At 41.1% G+C, this 16867-nt stretch overlaps 1 protein-coding gene across 1 annotated transcript in view; it reads right to left on the bottom strand.

The window, feature by feature from the left end:
- DNAJC3 (DnaJ heat shock protein family (Hsp40) member C3) overlaps nt 1-16867 on the bottom strand; it is a 264365-nt gene that overhangs the window by 138124 nt on the left and 109374 nt on the right. Inside the window, exon 7 of the mRNA XM_078657961.1 lies at nt 16065-16184. Coding sequence (XP_078514087.1) covers nt 16065-16184 — 120 coding nt within the window. The remainder of the gene's footprint in view (nt 1-16064; nt 16185-16867) is intronic.

The following is a 16867-nucleotide window of genomic DNA, read 5'->3' on the forward strand; positions in this document are numbered from 1 at the left end:
CACGCAGACCATTCCTATCCCTGAGGATGCTGATGATAGTGAATGGGCTGCGGAGGGTTTCCCCTCGGTCATAGCTGTAGTCAACAAGGAAACACCTAGGCATCCCATTATCCCAACTAGGAACACCTCCAATAATGTACCAGGGACAAATCCACCTAGACCTAGGATGATAAGAACAACCACACATATAAATCTCCCACCAGAGTCTAACGTCTACACAATAGTTATGATTGGGGTACCCAAGTTAACTGAAACCAGGAGGGAAACCTACGCGGAATTAAAGAACAAGGTTATGCAATGGCTAACCACCCATAGACCACTTCCCCCCCACATAATAGGGACCATCTCACATGTGAGGAGAGTAGATTGGGTGGGAACAAGATATAAATCAACTGAGGGAGATTGTATCGTGATCAGCTTTAAAGATAGAGGAGCTGTTAAATTTATCACCAACTGGAGGAGTCCCTCCACAAATAGTCTGATCCGTACAATGGGATTAAGTTATTTCTACCCCCGTAACCCTGATGGCCATAGGCATAACCTTAAACGACGTTCTGACTACCTGGGTCCCACGGCGCGTCAAACTCATTCCCAAACATGGGCTCCATCTCTAGCTCCCAATCAGGGGATAACTCTGGATTTAGAAGCGCAACGCTATGCCCCTTCCCGAGAAGGTAGAATTTATAACTATCCATCACATTCATTGTATGAAAACCCACAACCTGTTCATTACTCATACAAACAAGATATATCAAACTTGTACCCGGCTCATAATCTATACGAGATCCCAACTTCAAACAGATATGATGCCTTGTACCCCTACGATTACCTGGACGAGGTGGATTGACTGTCATCCGCCTTGTCTTCCAGATCCTCATCTGCTCAGTTAATCCCTGTTATACCTTTTAACTTAGTAAATTCTGATAACCCTGTGAGCACCTATGTCACCCTTAGCGCAGAATTAGACACCTCTAAAACAGAATTGACAACGCTTAACCCCGATAGTTTTCCTTTACAAGGTGCACATGTCTTTCCTACCGCCGACCTATGCTCTCCCCCCAATAACACATGTCTCAACCATTTAGACAGTGACAGAAATCCCCAGAGAGATACTGAAAGTAATCCTCATTTAATCCAGCATTTACCTCTATACACATCCGTAGAGTCAGGGAAGGCCCATAATGACCCTAATTCCATCAAAATTTTATCGTGGAATATTGCAGGTTTGGCTGCAAAAGCCAATGACCACACGTGGATAGCTTTTGTTAGACACTATACCATACTGTGTTTTCAGGAAACTTGGCTCACGGATAATAACGTTTTTATTGAGGGGTTCCAAAGTTTTTTTGTCCCTGCATCTTCGTCACCCAGTGGAAGGGCAAAGGGGGGCCTGGCAATTTTTATTAGCTTTTCCCTGGTGTCACAGGTAAAAGACATGCCACGAAAAGGGGGGTTTACCTATGCCTCTTATGAGAACGATTTTGTGCACATTAATGAACCATGCAGAGAAAACCACATTAATTAGTGAACTCTGACAACAATGTCATTTGCATTTAAGTCTTTATGCATTTGGATATTTAAGAAAAAACAAAGAAGGATACATAGTCAACTAAACATTGAGCAAACATCAATTTTGTCGGGGAAAAGCTTAACGAATTATTGTGTTACACAAATTAGACTCAAAAAAATTGATACAAACAAATTTACAAATGGTGAAACGCTATTTACAAACTTACAAGTGTAACAGTATCATACAGTCATGTGAATTGGTGCTAGAGGACAATGCGACTTATACTTTCAATCACACTTCCTGTCGCTATCTAATTCTCACAAACCAATTTTCAAAAGCGCAGAAATGCGCATCCAATTTTAATTAAGACAGACGCGTTTCGAAATCCAATGTAAGAATCATCGGATTCTCATCAGGGCGTGACGCGTTTCGAAATCCAATGTAAGAATCATCGGATTCTCATCAGGGCGTGGGATTTGTATCCGCTGATACTGTTTAGGGAAAAGAGAGGAGAGTCGGGTTTAGAAGGCTGCTCCTTACATAAATATTAAAAAAGCTTGTAACCCAATGAATGCACCGAAAGGTGCAACATACCTCATGCGACCAGTGGTAGTTGGTCACTAATAATTATTTCCAAAATCAGTTTTGATCATCAAACAATGCGGTCGTCAACCTGCAAGGGAGTGACATAGCTATAATCAGAAAATGCTGTATGGCTGTCAGATGGTACAACTAGTTGGACACAGGGGCGGTGTGTGTGACACCAAAGATTACCTTCGAATCCGGAGTGTTCAGGACTCGAGGAGTGAGTGGTTCATCGTGAATATTCTGTCCCTCGAATTATACTGTAAACCAAAATTGGATGTTTGGATTTAGAATAACAGATCGCGTTTTTGTTAAAGAAAGAAATTATCACAAGCCCAAAGTGTTTGGGAGAGAAGCTTACTTTGTGCACGATTCGCTGGTGCTGAATTCCTAACAGACTGCATACTTTTCAACCTTCCTGGCGTTTTGACTTGCTTCAGGGAGGGCAAGGGTGGCTCTATTTCGGCTTTAACCTAAATCAGAAACCGACTAAGTATTAATATTGAGCCCAGCATGTGGAGCCAAGCATGTCAGTGCGCCCAAGAGGGGGGAGCAAGACTCACCGTTAGTGCTTGATTTGCCGCGGTGTATTCCAAACAGGAGGGCAGTGAAGGCGGAACGCTACCGCGCTAGCAATGGAGAATGGCCACCCAGTGGTCACATGTTGTGACCAGCGAATTAGGTGGATGGGTTACTGTGACTCATGTCGCTAAGGATTATGGGACATGTAGTTCTCTTAGGAAAGGGACGATCTTGATTAATGAAACCGATCATATTCTTGTTACCTCACTTAGTACGTTTAACCCATTATTGACACTGTTGAACTTCATGATGAGGTACGCCTCTTTGCGTAATTGTGCAGCCTCAATGTCCTGCGAACAATGTTTGGGATCCACCCATGTCAGTACTGTCCATCTGAACTCATTTTCACCATGGTTTTTATTCATGAAATGTTCCACCATGGGTGCAGATGTCACCTTTTTCTTCAGCCTCGAACGGTGTTGTGTGATACGTACATTAACTGCTTGACTTGTTTTGCCTATGTACACTTTATTGCAGGGGCAAACGACAGCATAGATGACATTCTTAGTCCTGCAATTCGTGAACATTTCGTGTTTCCATCTGACCCCATCGTGGTCGAATGTGTTACCTTCCAGAGTAGTCGAACACGATACACAGTTGCCACATTTGTGGTGCCCGCTTATTGGTTTAAGGTTCCACTGTGATATCAAGTCACTTTTTTGTTTCGGAATGTAACTGTCTGCCCTGATCAGATGTTGCCCAATGCTCTTATTTTTGCGCATGGCGAAAATGGGTTTCTTTAGGGGATGTTCCAAATCCTCCAACAAATGCCAATTTTTGAGAATTATACGTTTAAACTGATTCGTGTGTGGACCGAAAGTCGTGACACACACCAACTCATTTGTTTCATTTTTGTCTTTTTTTTTAAGCAGATTCAGGTAAAAGACAAGCACTCGGACAATAGGAATATTCAGATTCTGGAGCTTAGAAAGGGCACTAAAACATTAACTCTGGTTAACTTTTATAACTCTGTAATGCCACTAGGTGTATGTAATATTACCAAACTTTATGAGTACATCTATGACAACCTGGCAAGACTACCTAGGAACAAAATAATTGCAGGTGATTTTAATGCGCATATCTGTGGACAGTCGACATCGTCAACTCTGGGCTCTCTGGGATGTGGTAACAGGACAGGTCTCCACTTTGCGCATTGTCCCCGAGGCTCTAATATGAACAATTTAATAGACGGTCTGGATTTGAGAATTGCAATGTCCATGAAAGAGGATTCCTTTATCTTTGAAGTCCCAACCTACAAAGGCTCAGAACAAGGATCCTTTATAGACCATATACTCCTCTCTATTGATATGGCAAACTCAGCTATAAATTTCACCATCCACGAAAGTATTTATAGTGACCATAACCCGATTTCAGTGGAAGTCAAAAATGGTCTCTTTGAACTTCGTAAAAATCGTAAAGATCCGGGTGTCCTAAAACCAATTAATGGTAACCGTCGGTTAAAGTGGTCATCGATAAACAGCGATACCCTACTTGAATCCGTTAAAATGAGCTGTACTCAAGAACTTACCCTCTGCACCTCCATTACCACACCTCCGGATCTCATACTATCTGCTTTTGCTGTGTTGACCCGAAGAGTTGATCACTTACTCTCCGTACCATCAAAGGGACTAAATAATCAACAGCCAAGATGGTTTGATCATACCTGCTCAAGAGCTTGTCGGCAATTGAAAACGGCTCTTAAGAATAAACCAAGGGACCCCACATTAATCAAAATCCTGCGCTCTGATTATAAATCTGCCTTGGCATCCCGTAAAAAGGCCATAAAGGTGAATATATGGGAATCCTTACTTGATCCATCAATTCTGGGCAACAGCTCCAAGTTCTGGAGCATAATCAACAAACCGATGTTCGACGACCCTAATGCTGCTAGCATCTGAACTGGTATTCCTGAAAACGAGTGGATCTCCCATTTTAGCCTAATTTTTCAGAGCAATGACACCCGGCCAACACAAGCTCCCAAATTTCCTGAAGAAGCTCTGCTGGTGTTTTCAGACAAGGAAGTGGAAAGGGGGATCCGTAGTCTAACTAGTAACAAGGCTCCGGGCCCAGACGGCCTTCCACCAGATCTATTTAAATCCGATGTCTCCTTCTGGGCCCCAATCCTTACGGCGGTCATTAATGCTGGAGCCGCTACTGGGGCACCAAAGTCTTGGGGTGCCTCAACCATTGTACCCGTGTACAAGAAAGGAGACAGAAACAACGCTGCTTGTTATAGGCCAATTTCTCTGATCAATTCAGTCGCCAAGGTTGTTGGTGGGATTATCCTGAACAGGTTGACCGTATGGGCCAAAAACAACAAAGTTATGTCACCGGTACAATATGGCTTCAGGCCAGGGCACTCTACAATATCCCAATGCCTGAACCTGTACTTAATTAGCGGTAAATATACTTTGGCCAGAAATGGCACACTAAATATGGCCTTTATGGACCTCTCTTCGGCCTTTGATTGCGTTGACAGATGTAAACTTTGGGACGTCTTGCTGAAATTGGGGGTTGAAAAAAACCTAATCAACTTCCTGGCCGACCTCCACAGCGACACACAAGCAAATGTGCGGTACACTAAAGACTTAAAAGTAACCAGAGACTTCAAAATAAATCGGGGGGTTAGACAGGGCTGTATTTTAGCGCCTTTTCTTTTTAATCTTTATATTAACGATTTAGAGGAGCATCTTTTAAAAACAAATACGGACTACCCATACATAAGGAAAAAGGGCGTTCCTGTCCTGCTCTACGCTGACGACGCCGTCCTTATCTCCAGAACTGCACTTGGCCTCCAAACTTTATTAGATTCTTTCTTTCAATTTATGAACTCACGCGGACTGTCTATTAACAATGCCAAGTCATATGTCATGAAGGTAGGATCCGGGTCCAAAAAGTCCTACCCATTTTCTGTCAATGGGGAAAAAATACCTACTACATCATCCTTCTCATATCTTGGTGTAATGTTTGACAGTAAACTTACATGGGGACCCGCATTAAAGAAAAAGAGAGGAGATCTAATAAGGACCAATGTTGCAATAACTGATTTTGCTCGTAAAATGGGTAACACTCCAGTGGTAGCACTAATGAAACTATACCAAGCAAAAAGTATATCAGTAGCCTGCTATGGGAGTGACCTCTGGGGTTTCTTACCAGTGTCCGATCTTGCAACTATTGAAAATAACTTTTTAAAACAAATTTTATGTTTACCGAAGAGCACGGCTAACTTCTCCACTCACGAGGAACTGGGCATGCCCTACTTAGAGGACAAAATTGCGGTAAACCCCCTCTTGTGCTGGCTAAACTGTTGGATGAACAATGAAATACCTTTTACCCAAGACATTTTATCTGAAGCACTGGATTGGGATGGGAAATTTAAGATACCCTGGATAAAATATATTCGCAATTGTCTTCGTGATCTGGGCAGGATGGATCTTTTTATAACACCACAGTTAGTATCTAAGCGCGATGTAACATCTGTAAAGAGCACTTTTTTAATGATCCGACAGTTGGCTAGGGAAGAGGCCGAATTGAAGAAGGGTAGTGTGATGAGTCATGTTTTAACTAAATCATGCATTCAAACAGAACCATATCTATCCTGGGCCCTTTCCAGATACGAGCGCTTTTTATTGACCAGATTTCGTTTTGATTTATTTCACCTGTTGCTAGCCGTGCCCAGTGGAGCCCATAGGGGACAAGTGTTGCCAGCTTGCGGCTGCGACAATAAGTCTCCGCAAGATTTGGCATACTTTTTATTTATATGCTCCTACTATACGTTACCACGGAAAATGTTTTTAAAACCTCTTTTTAAAAAACTGAATTTTGTGCAATTAAGGCCTGCACTAATTTACCTTAAAATGCTGCACTGTGAAAGCACTTTATACGTATGCAATTTCCTAAAAGCAGCCCTGAAATTTAGAAAAAGTATGGAAGGATAACCTCTACCTGCCCCGTTTTATTTATGTATATAAGTCTCTGATAAACTGAACATTCACATTTGTATGAGCTGTGATAGGCTACTATGTGATCCATTGTTTTAAATTGAATTCTTTTTAACTAATGAACTGTATATATATGTGCTTTTCTCTGTACTTTTATGACTGTTTTTTTCTACAGTCGAATAAAGAAATTTTGAATTGAATTTGAACTCCTCATCCAAATCCTACCGTTGACTCCTATCACATCTAGTGATGCTTTTCTACGTTAAAACTTTAAAGCCTCTAAAAACCGAGAATCCTCTGAAAAGCAAAATATTGCAGGAGAGTTTGGCCTCACTAGATGTCATGGTTACAGCAATATAATCACAGCTTAACTAGGCCATATCAGACGGTCAGTATTGACGGCATGAAACCAGCCGATACACAACGCCACCTAATTTTGTTCCTGTGTGGTAATACCTCACATTGGTCCACAGAAGTAAAAAATATATTTATAATAAAAATATATATAACTCAAATTAGACATTCTTGTAGAGAAATGATGCACATTCTTGTAAACAAAGGATGAATCTGGCAATATTTAACAACCCCCCCTACACACACCCTCAAGTTGGCATTTAGAAATCGATTCTACACTCGGTGCTCACTTTTGCAAAATACTCCCTATAACCATTTGTCTCAAGATTGGAAATGAAAATCTCAGACTCTAAATCTTCTTCGGAGTTTATGTTCAGAAAGGAATTATGGAATTTAATCAAATGAGAAATTTGCTGCATGGGTCATCTCTCACTGAACCAGATAATGCCCTTTCACATTTACTCGCCTCTCTAGACAACTCTTATGTTGGTCTTTTTGTGGGTCTCACAAATTTTAAACTCTCCTTGGTTACTTCAGCAATTCTTACTGCTGCCTTGTGCTGGCATTGGTTAAGCGAATATCGATGACTGTGTGTTACAACTAGACAAAATATTTTTAAAACTTTAATGGTAGTTACTGTGTTGCACGAGGCAAAGTGTGTCACAGTACATCAAGCAACACAGTATCACTTTCAAAGCATATACAGCAATGTTTTCTATACCTTCAATATGGCAGCCGCATTCCACCTAAATGAGCGCTTTTAAAATGGCCAAGCTTTCTGTGAAAAACAACTGCTTTCACGTTCCGTTCCACAAAGCTGTAAGCTAAGTTTAGGCACCCCATCCACGGTATCTGGTCATCAATGACGCCATGGAAAGGGGAAGGTTTTTCAAGAAAAAGTGGATGTTGCGTCTCTAGTATGATGGTAAGCATTCCCCAGAAGTTTACAGAGCCATTAAATGTGGGTACTGACAATACACCTCCAATTTGCATACATGTCAGTGTCCACATAATGCCAGACATTTCACCAACATACACTGAAAATGGTGGAATTTATGCTACCATAAAGTACCCCCCAATCAACCCTCAAACAGTTGTCGTCTGTGGAAGCAAAACTGTACCCAAAAAATTAGATATCCTAACATTTACCTCACTCGCTTCTCCCAGTTACTGGATTGGCGACTGTGTTTAAACCTCAATTTTATGAGGCAATATGTCCCTGTATTAAGACACCTCCCTCAACATAAAATTAGTAGAGTAATATAGCTTAATAAGTAAATGTATCCCTGCGTTCTAGATCAATAAAAAGTTAAAGGGTTTTATTACAAAAATTAAAAAATAGGCGATACAGAGTAATGGGCATGTAGGCTTTCAAATGCAGTTATACAAGGTATGTAAAGTCAGAAATGTTTCTATGTAGCAAATGAGCAGCAAAATCAGTAATTAGATGGGCAGTATTTCTAGTAGCATCAAGCAAAGCTCAAAACTCTTTGTTTCAACCCCAAATTAAATGGGGTTTTATACACAATTCTTGCACCGAATATTAGCAATACTACAAACTTATAATGGTGTGAGAACAATTTAATTTCTTTATCAAATCAGACCGCAAGAAAAATAAATGTCGATTCCTTAACGCATAAGCACAATCCCATTTTGTCTTTTCAACACCCTCTATGCTAATGTCATCCGAAGGTGTTCGAACAAATATGCAACATTTTACAATAAGACTTTCTCGGAATGAATAAACGCAATAAAGAAACAGTAAACATGGATACATGTTACAATTTTACATTTGCACCATGAAAGATTGAAAATAAGCAGGACGACTACAGCAGTGGAAACAAACCATTATGACATAAATTTAACTATTCTCTGCAGAGCCTATGAGGAGAAGATGTGCACAGGAGGGGGCGGGGAGCACGACTAAGTGACTGAAATAGCTTCCATCTTGTTCAAATTGAGTTTTACACATATATGTGACCTAACTAAAACGCATTACTAAACACACTTCTATACATGCTAAGAGGTTTTTTCAATTGTCATTATGTTAATTCAGTCTATATATTTAGAATCATATGTGAGAATGCATAGTACACATTATTGATGCACAAAAATAATAAACCTGAAAAACATTTCAACAATTCCATGGCACGACTTTGTTGGAGAAAGCACAGAGGCCCCAGAGTGGCATACCCAAAATGTGGGGTACTTTTCAAGAAGTAGATTGTTCACAATTTGTCCATGTATGTGCAAAAGTTGAACGCTATCGGCACGCCATGAATGCTTGTGCTAAAAACGGTGATGGCAATGACGCCTCATCGCTGCTTTCTGAAAGGTGTACAAGGTCCCCAAAACAGGAGTTCTTAGTCAAGCTGTGTCGATCCCTGGAGAGATCATGGTGAGGAAGCAATCCAGCCTTTGCAGACAGTGCTACAGGAGAGCCTAATAAGGCCGGGCCATTAACATTTTAGAGGCGAACATTAACCACTAACAACCACAAGCTTAGGGGAAATAAATGTGCAACTGCGCTAATCGAACAAGCTGGGAATATACCCAGGCGATAAAAGAAAGTTCTGCAGCTGTTCAGAAACCCCAAACTCCCAGTGGTCCCATTCTTTTTCCAGAAAGTCATAATGAACTCTGGCAAATTTATTTATGCGCACAGAAGGTATTTTATTTGCAAATATGCTGCGAGCTTCACATTTAAATGCTGATACACTGAAACACTATTAAAAATGCAATGGCATTTAACACCCAAGCAACGACGGCACTCCATGTACTGCGGAAATGCATAACTACAAAATAGCTCGTCCTACAGCAACAGAGCAGTAGTCAGGTATAATTATTCAAATAGCGTATTGGACTACTCGTGTTTACTAGATAACTGGCGATAATGTAATTTAGCTAGTGAAATAATGTATGCATCTCCTGCTATTTAGTTTAACCCTTCTATCTTTTGTATTGTGAAAAGTTACATGAGGGGAGGTCTCCTACACTTCACAAATATAGATATACAAGATATTAAAGCTATTTCACCTAGAAATTAATTTAGGGCAAGGTGCCAGGATTTGATTTGTATTTACGGAGAACAGTATTTTCAATACATACTAAGAGCGGGCTTTGGGTCATCTCCCTGCTCATAACTGGATGACTTTGTTGTCTATTTCAGGTGTCTTCTCCTGATTAGATGGTTTTCCTCCATATTCATCTATCTGTCCCGCCCAGACGTAGTTCGGTCTCAAAATGTTCTGATTGGGCGACTTGTATTCTTCCACTGATGCCATTGTTTGTATTCTGGGAAGTACTTTCTCTCTTCACTTTCAACCACCCCTTCTCGCTATAACTGTTGCTTCCCACAATTCCCACAGCTCCGTATTCTTTAATTACATCGAGCAGAAGGATCAGGATGTCATACTGGTCAGCACAGGCTGCATTTCGAAACTAGCACCTTAGGGGGTTAGCCCATAACACTGCAACTCCAATGAACCAGGCTGTTCCATGAACCAGGCATGCTGACAAGTATAATACAAACTTCTGTAATCAGTCAAGAGTCAGTTGTTGGTCTTTGAAAGAGGCGAGGTGCAAATTCCAGGTGTAATTGCACAGAGGCAAACCAAGCGAGTCGGAACATTTAAGAAGGGTTATCCCACTCCGAAAAATCAAGCTAAACTAAAGACCAACAAGTGCATCTTGCAGCAGCATTTTCAAAGGAAAGTAGTTAAAAAGCCATAGTTTTATCAGGCAGTTTTAAGGAGGCACTCCAGAAATAATTCAGTACTAAATGGTTTGCTGTGCATGTATGACTCTCTGCAGTGTCTTTATGGGCCTTCTTCCCTAAGTACACTTTTTTTAAAAACCATCAAAAACACAAAGAACTGTGCTTCTCACAGCACCATATTCTAAAACTTCCAATTTGAAATTTTTAGGTGTGCAATCTGAAAGGGCCATCTGTCATTCACAAAAAGTATAATGCATGTAGCACGTGTTCTCACTTCCGGCCCCATGACAGCAGCACATGGGGCATTGACGCGGCGAGATGCACCTCCGTGTCGGTGGCCCTGGGAGGTTCGTGTGGGTTTTGTAGCTGCTTCAAGCTACACTTGGCTTTGATGGGTAAATCGCACTTAACCACATTTGGCGGGCTATGGGTTCCTGGAGGACTGCACGGTGCGCCGGCCGGACTAAAAGCCCTCCCTGTCCCCATATGCGGCTTGCAAGGTTGGTGGTGCTGCATTATGTTGCGGAAGTGGATTTAATAAACCTAACTTGCAGTGCTAATTAAGTTCGAGTATGCTCTCCTTTTAAACTCCTGCCCACTGCTGTTACTGTTACCTTCCTAGCTTGGCATGGGGTAGACTAGATTATGGCTGGGTGTGGCTGCTTGTCTAAACTAATGTAAAAAAAAGCATGGCAAGTTTAACTGAAGACAAAGCATGTCTTTTATGAAGAAAAGTTTAAAATAACGTGCCCAGTACTTCAAGTGAAGTTGGAGGCCAGGCAGAACAGGACCTACAAAAATACCCAGATGAACAAGGACAATAAGTACACCCAAAACCAGGGAAAGCCATCTTGCTTCGGGACTTTTGCAGCACAATGGGCAGAGACAACCGCTGAGGAAGGGCAATTTGCATATCAGTGAAAAGATGCAACTTCCTGAACTGCCCCCACACAACACTAGTCATACTACCAAGGAGGAGGTTAAAAAAGCCATCCCCTATACGCACGTATGTTTGCCTCCTCTGGGCCAAACCGCTTTGAAGTCTCCCTTTACAAAAATATGAAGCCAGAATTGACCATTTGAAAGATTGAGCAATTTATTTCTGCTTTCAGGTGAGAAAACACTCCATGCTAGAAGCCATGATTTCAATCATGCCCAAATCAAATAAAGATCACACGTTGTGTGCTTTGAGAGAGCAATCATCCCAATCAGCGAGGATGCAAAGATTTTCACAAAAACCTCGACCCGGAGAGTTGGGGAGGGGGGTCTGGAGGAGAAGGAAGTGAGAGATGGGGGACTTTATTATTATTTGCAGGGGAGTCAGAAAATAACACACCATTTTAGAGGTTGTGGGACTGAAGATTCAAGAGCATACATTAGTGTTTTTTTCAGGAGGATGCGATATATTTTGTGTTGATGGGTGCAGGATCTTGTGCAACCAAAATCTAACTGCAGCCAAGCTAAAGACTGCCATGTTATGCAGGAAAGACCAGGACAAATAGAGCCAAAGCGGTACATGAAAAAGTGGAATATGTTCTCAAGGAACACACGTATGCCAAAAGGAGAAATCTAAGAATGTTTGGCCATGACTAGGGCACAATTTCAGAGTTAATGGCTAAAGAAAATTTAATTTTTCTGCCCAATCTTAATCAGAGTTATGCTCTTTTGGTTAGGCGATCCCTAGCAGATAAAAGTAGTTGAGATTTCCAATATCTAAGTATCATGAATCTTTATGTAACTGACTGTCATATAGCCCGACCTATGTCACTTCCAACGTTTGCTAGCCAAAGTAGAGAAGTTAAATAATAACCTTCGCTGTTATGAACATAGCTGTTGTGAAATGTAACAACCTATATGTTTAAAGCTTCGCATCAAAAACTTTAAACCAAAAAGAAACCCATTTACCATGCAATGTCATATCACCAGGACCTACTGGGCTACATCACCACTATTAGGAGTAAAGAGAATTCGTTTTAAATCAGGAACTATTTTATTTACAACTTAGTTTTGTCCAAAGACATATCCAATCCGTGACTCAACATATCTTAATTTGCTGCTCTTAAATCCGTGATCCAGTGACTTTTCCTTTACAATGCCATACATGTTGTGCCTTTATAATACTAATGCTTTCAAGAGCGGGCACGCATCCCTGTCTTCATTATAACTAATATCTGTGAAGACAGTGCTTGTTGTGGAGAGAATAATGTATGCATTTTGGACAAAAGCAAATGAAATGACCATCAATGTAAATATGAATGAAAGAAAAAGTTACTTAATTTTGGTAACCATACTTCTGATGAATACATATTCTTCTGGCACATTGTCCATCATACTAATGTAGGTGTCAGAACGGCTTGGAATCTTTTCCTCAGTCTCTGCAGCCCACTGAGGCAGAGAGGAACTGAGAGAGCCAGAGGTGACAGTAACAATGACAGCACGCAACACGTGTACATACTTTGGGATCTTATAGTGATACAGCACTAACTCATCAAGTGCGAAGGGGAGGGGGAACGGAGCACATTGCCTCTCATCCCAGCACAGTTCACTCCACTGCATTCTGGTAAATACAGAACACTTACTTCAAAGTTGCTGTAGCTTTTCACCTAAGTTCGTGCAGGTAGTGCTGTTCTCTCTAGACATGTGTTTCTGGGTTTAGACTTCATCAGTAAGTAGAGAGCAGATGTAGCAGAGAAAAGTCACCTGGGGTTGCTGAAATGCTGCCCAAGTCTTCACAGGTCAAAAGTACCACTCCACAGGCACACAGGTGCATTCCAGGTGAGCTCGTCAGCTCGTTGGCTAAAGAGAATCTTTTAAACACAAGGGGGGAGGGAGCAAACTGCCTCTCATCCCAGCACAGTTAACCCCAGTGTATTCTGATAAATGCAGTATGCTTACGTCAAAGTCGCTGTACTTTTTCACCAAAGTTGGTATAGGTAGTGCTGTTATCTCTAGACATGTGTTTCTGGGTTTAGACCTTCATCAGTAGAGAGCAAAATTAGTAGAGAGCAGCAACTTTGAAGTAAGCTTACTGAATTTACCAGAATACAATGGGGTTAACTGTTGCGCCAAAAGCATCCCTTGGTGTGGGAGCCAAGGATTGAGGTAAGATTTCTGGGCATTGATAGAAAAGTCTGTGTCATTGAGTTAAGTCATTGTGCGCTGAGGAGCTCTGCAACCAGCATTGGGTTAAAAAAGTTAGTATAACTAAGATGGGTAATAGTAACAACGAAACCACAGCATTATTAAACATTACATTTGCAGTAGCAGTAACTGGAGTAATGTAGTATGTAATTAGGCTTAGGCTGGTATTAGCACTGAATGATTGTCACCAAAATATTGTAAAGTGACTTAAATACTGTTCACAGGCAAATATGGCGCGAGTGGAGGGTTCCAGGGGCATAAGGGATGCACAGTTACTTACCAGTTGGGTAAGTGCACATGCCACTATATTCTAGATGCACATTATATAGAAGGTATGCAGAAAGGGCCCGTCATATACTACTGCCATAGACCAAACATGATTCAACAACAGCACTCAATTTGATGGCGAAAGCAAGTAAGGGAGGACCTTTGATGGATGCCAGAACATAAGCTAAAACAGACTAGAGATGGTAAATGGGCACAAGTGATCAATGGAAACTGAGAAATTAGCCAGAGAACCAGGTGCCAAATAAAAGAGAATGGTCTGGGAACAATATTAGCTACATGTCGGTTGTGACTAGAACAGGAAGCCATACAGTAGGCAAGACTACTGAGATTCATATTGAACAAGTATTGGCATAGCCAAGTGGTCTGTTGTTGGCTGCAAGCCTTGAGGGTTTGTCAAAGCTTGTTTTGTTATGTCATCATTTTGCAAACCTTAGGTGAGCTGCTAGGCCCTGACCAGTATGAAAAAAGAAAACATTGGCTAAAAGCAAAATTACTTTTGGTCTCAAAACACCTTGTCATAGTGGTCACTGGCATTGAAAAGAACTGCTTTGTTTAAGGATCTTCAGCTTGTGAAAAGAAAGTGTGCTATCACTCACAGGTGGACCATGCCAATTTAGGAAGTTAATAATATTAACGTACCCTCCGCCAGTCTTTCGATGGAGCTAGTGAGCTGCCCAAATTGGGTGAGTTATCTCATACATTATGGAAAAGTGAGAACACAAAGTACATTGTTGAAGAAAAAGAATAGTATTAAGTCACTTTGTGTGATGAGGTGGTGCTAGTGCTGAGGCACTGGATGAGAACTGTATGAGTATTGTCAAAAAGTAGGGACTAGGGGCACTTGTAGGTCCAGCATATATGCCCCCAGAGGAACAAGCAAGCAATTATGGTATGCAGTTACTTTTAGAGAGAGTAGAAGAAGAGGCCTAGTCGGTCTAACACACTAACCCTATGGTGGAGATGGTGTCTGCCAATTTGGGATTTGGGGCCCTCGCATAGCCAGCTGGGTGTCATGCTTCATCATAGGGCATGCTCCTTGTGAGGCCTCACAAGGAGCATGCCGGGGGCATATAGAAGGTATGCACAAAGTGACTTAATACTATTCTTTTTCTTCAACAAAGTACTTTGTGTTCTCACTTTTCCATAATGTATGAGATAAATGCCCCTCCTTTGTAAGCGTACTGTACCCTTCACCCTTTATCTTTTCTGGTAGTGGTGGTGCACCAAGATAGATTCTGCATTCTTCAACTAAGAGTCATGTAGCCAATGATGGTGGCTTAGCTGGATTCATGCAGCTACTCCCTGAAGTTGCATTTGAACCCAACACCACAGGTTCAAATACCGGCATCTCTACTCAAACTATCATATTTCTGTGGTTGATAAAATGAATACAGTTTCAGTTGAGAAACCATAAACATCTGCTTTCTGTAAAAAGTGACAAGACATACCCCTTTGGGGTGAACGTGCAATCTACAAATACACCTGTTATGTTAAGTTAGCCCCTCTAAACTCTGTTTCTGGACCAACTCAGAAGGTCATCAACTTTGGTAAGGTTGTTCAAGCACAACTCAAATCCACAATAAGATCTTTAATTAATGTGCTCGGTAGATTCAGATATTGGCACTTATTCAATGAGGTAATCATAATAGGGATAGGGATTTATGAATTAAGTTAGTGCATGACCCATTACTCAATTTAACCATTACCATTGACAATTTGGATTGACACACAACGCCATGTGAAACAACCATAAGCACCAGAGTAGTTGATTTTGGGCAGCATAAGATATTTAGTCTGGTGTCATGCCTGGGAGGATAGTTTATCACAATTCACACCTCTTTGGCTAACAACCTTGTGTGATGCACCTGGTAAATGCTTGGAAAAGAGATTAGTAAGAGATTAGCAAAGCCATCCATATTCAGCGACAAAACAACATTTTTCTTACCTGCCTCCCTGAATGAGTGCCTCTGCAGAAAGGATTTGCTTGTTTAGTTTCTTCACTTGCTTATAATGTGAGAAGCATGCCTTGTGATCTGGATCTAGCTTCAAGCATTCACGTATCTCACTTTTTTTCCACAAAGAAGAGAGAATAGCGAAACATTTAGCTCATAAGGCAGGAGGATGCACTTTAATACAAAAAGCATTTACAAATACAGCAACAGATTGGCTGGGAGTTTAACTTCTGATTGATTAAATTTTGTTTCTGTACTTCGTTTAAAGTGGGTATGATGTGAAAACAAATTCATTTTATTTCACAATATGCACTGAAAATGATTAATAAAAAGTTAGCAAAAAATTATAACAAAACCAATCGCGGCATTAGTAAAGGGAGTACTTGTGCATCTGTGAGCATTACCTTTGCATCTACTGTCAGACCCTTTGTGGTCTCATATGTGAATGACAAGTGATCCGCAATGCCACTAAAGAAAGAACTCCAGGTGATTAAGGATCTGGGCCCATTAGTAGAAATGAACTAGCCAGATGTTTAAGTTATGATATTAATGAAGCAGGGCTGAGTTACTTGAGGTGCTATCACCAAGCTCGAAAACACCCTTGCCAATGTTTATTGCATATGTCTTAGCTTTTAAGGAGCTGTATCTTCTAGTGCCATCATTCACGCCAAAGAAGGCAGGTGTCATGTACAGAATCCTGAGATACGGATGTATGACGTTACAACGCATACCATTACAACGCAGTTTTTACAATGCAGGATCCATTACAACGAAGTACCATTACAACGCATGTATT

The sequence above is a fragment of the Lissotriton helveticus genome, chromosome 8 (genome assembly GCF_964261635.1).
Source record: "Lissotriton helveticus chromosome 8, aLisHel1.1, whole genome shotgun sequence".
Taxonomy (NCBI): Eukaryota; Metazoa; Chordata; class Amphibia; order Caudata; family Salamandridae; genus Lissotriton; species Lissotriton helveticus.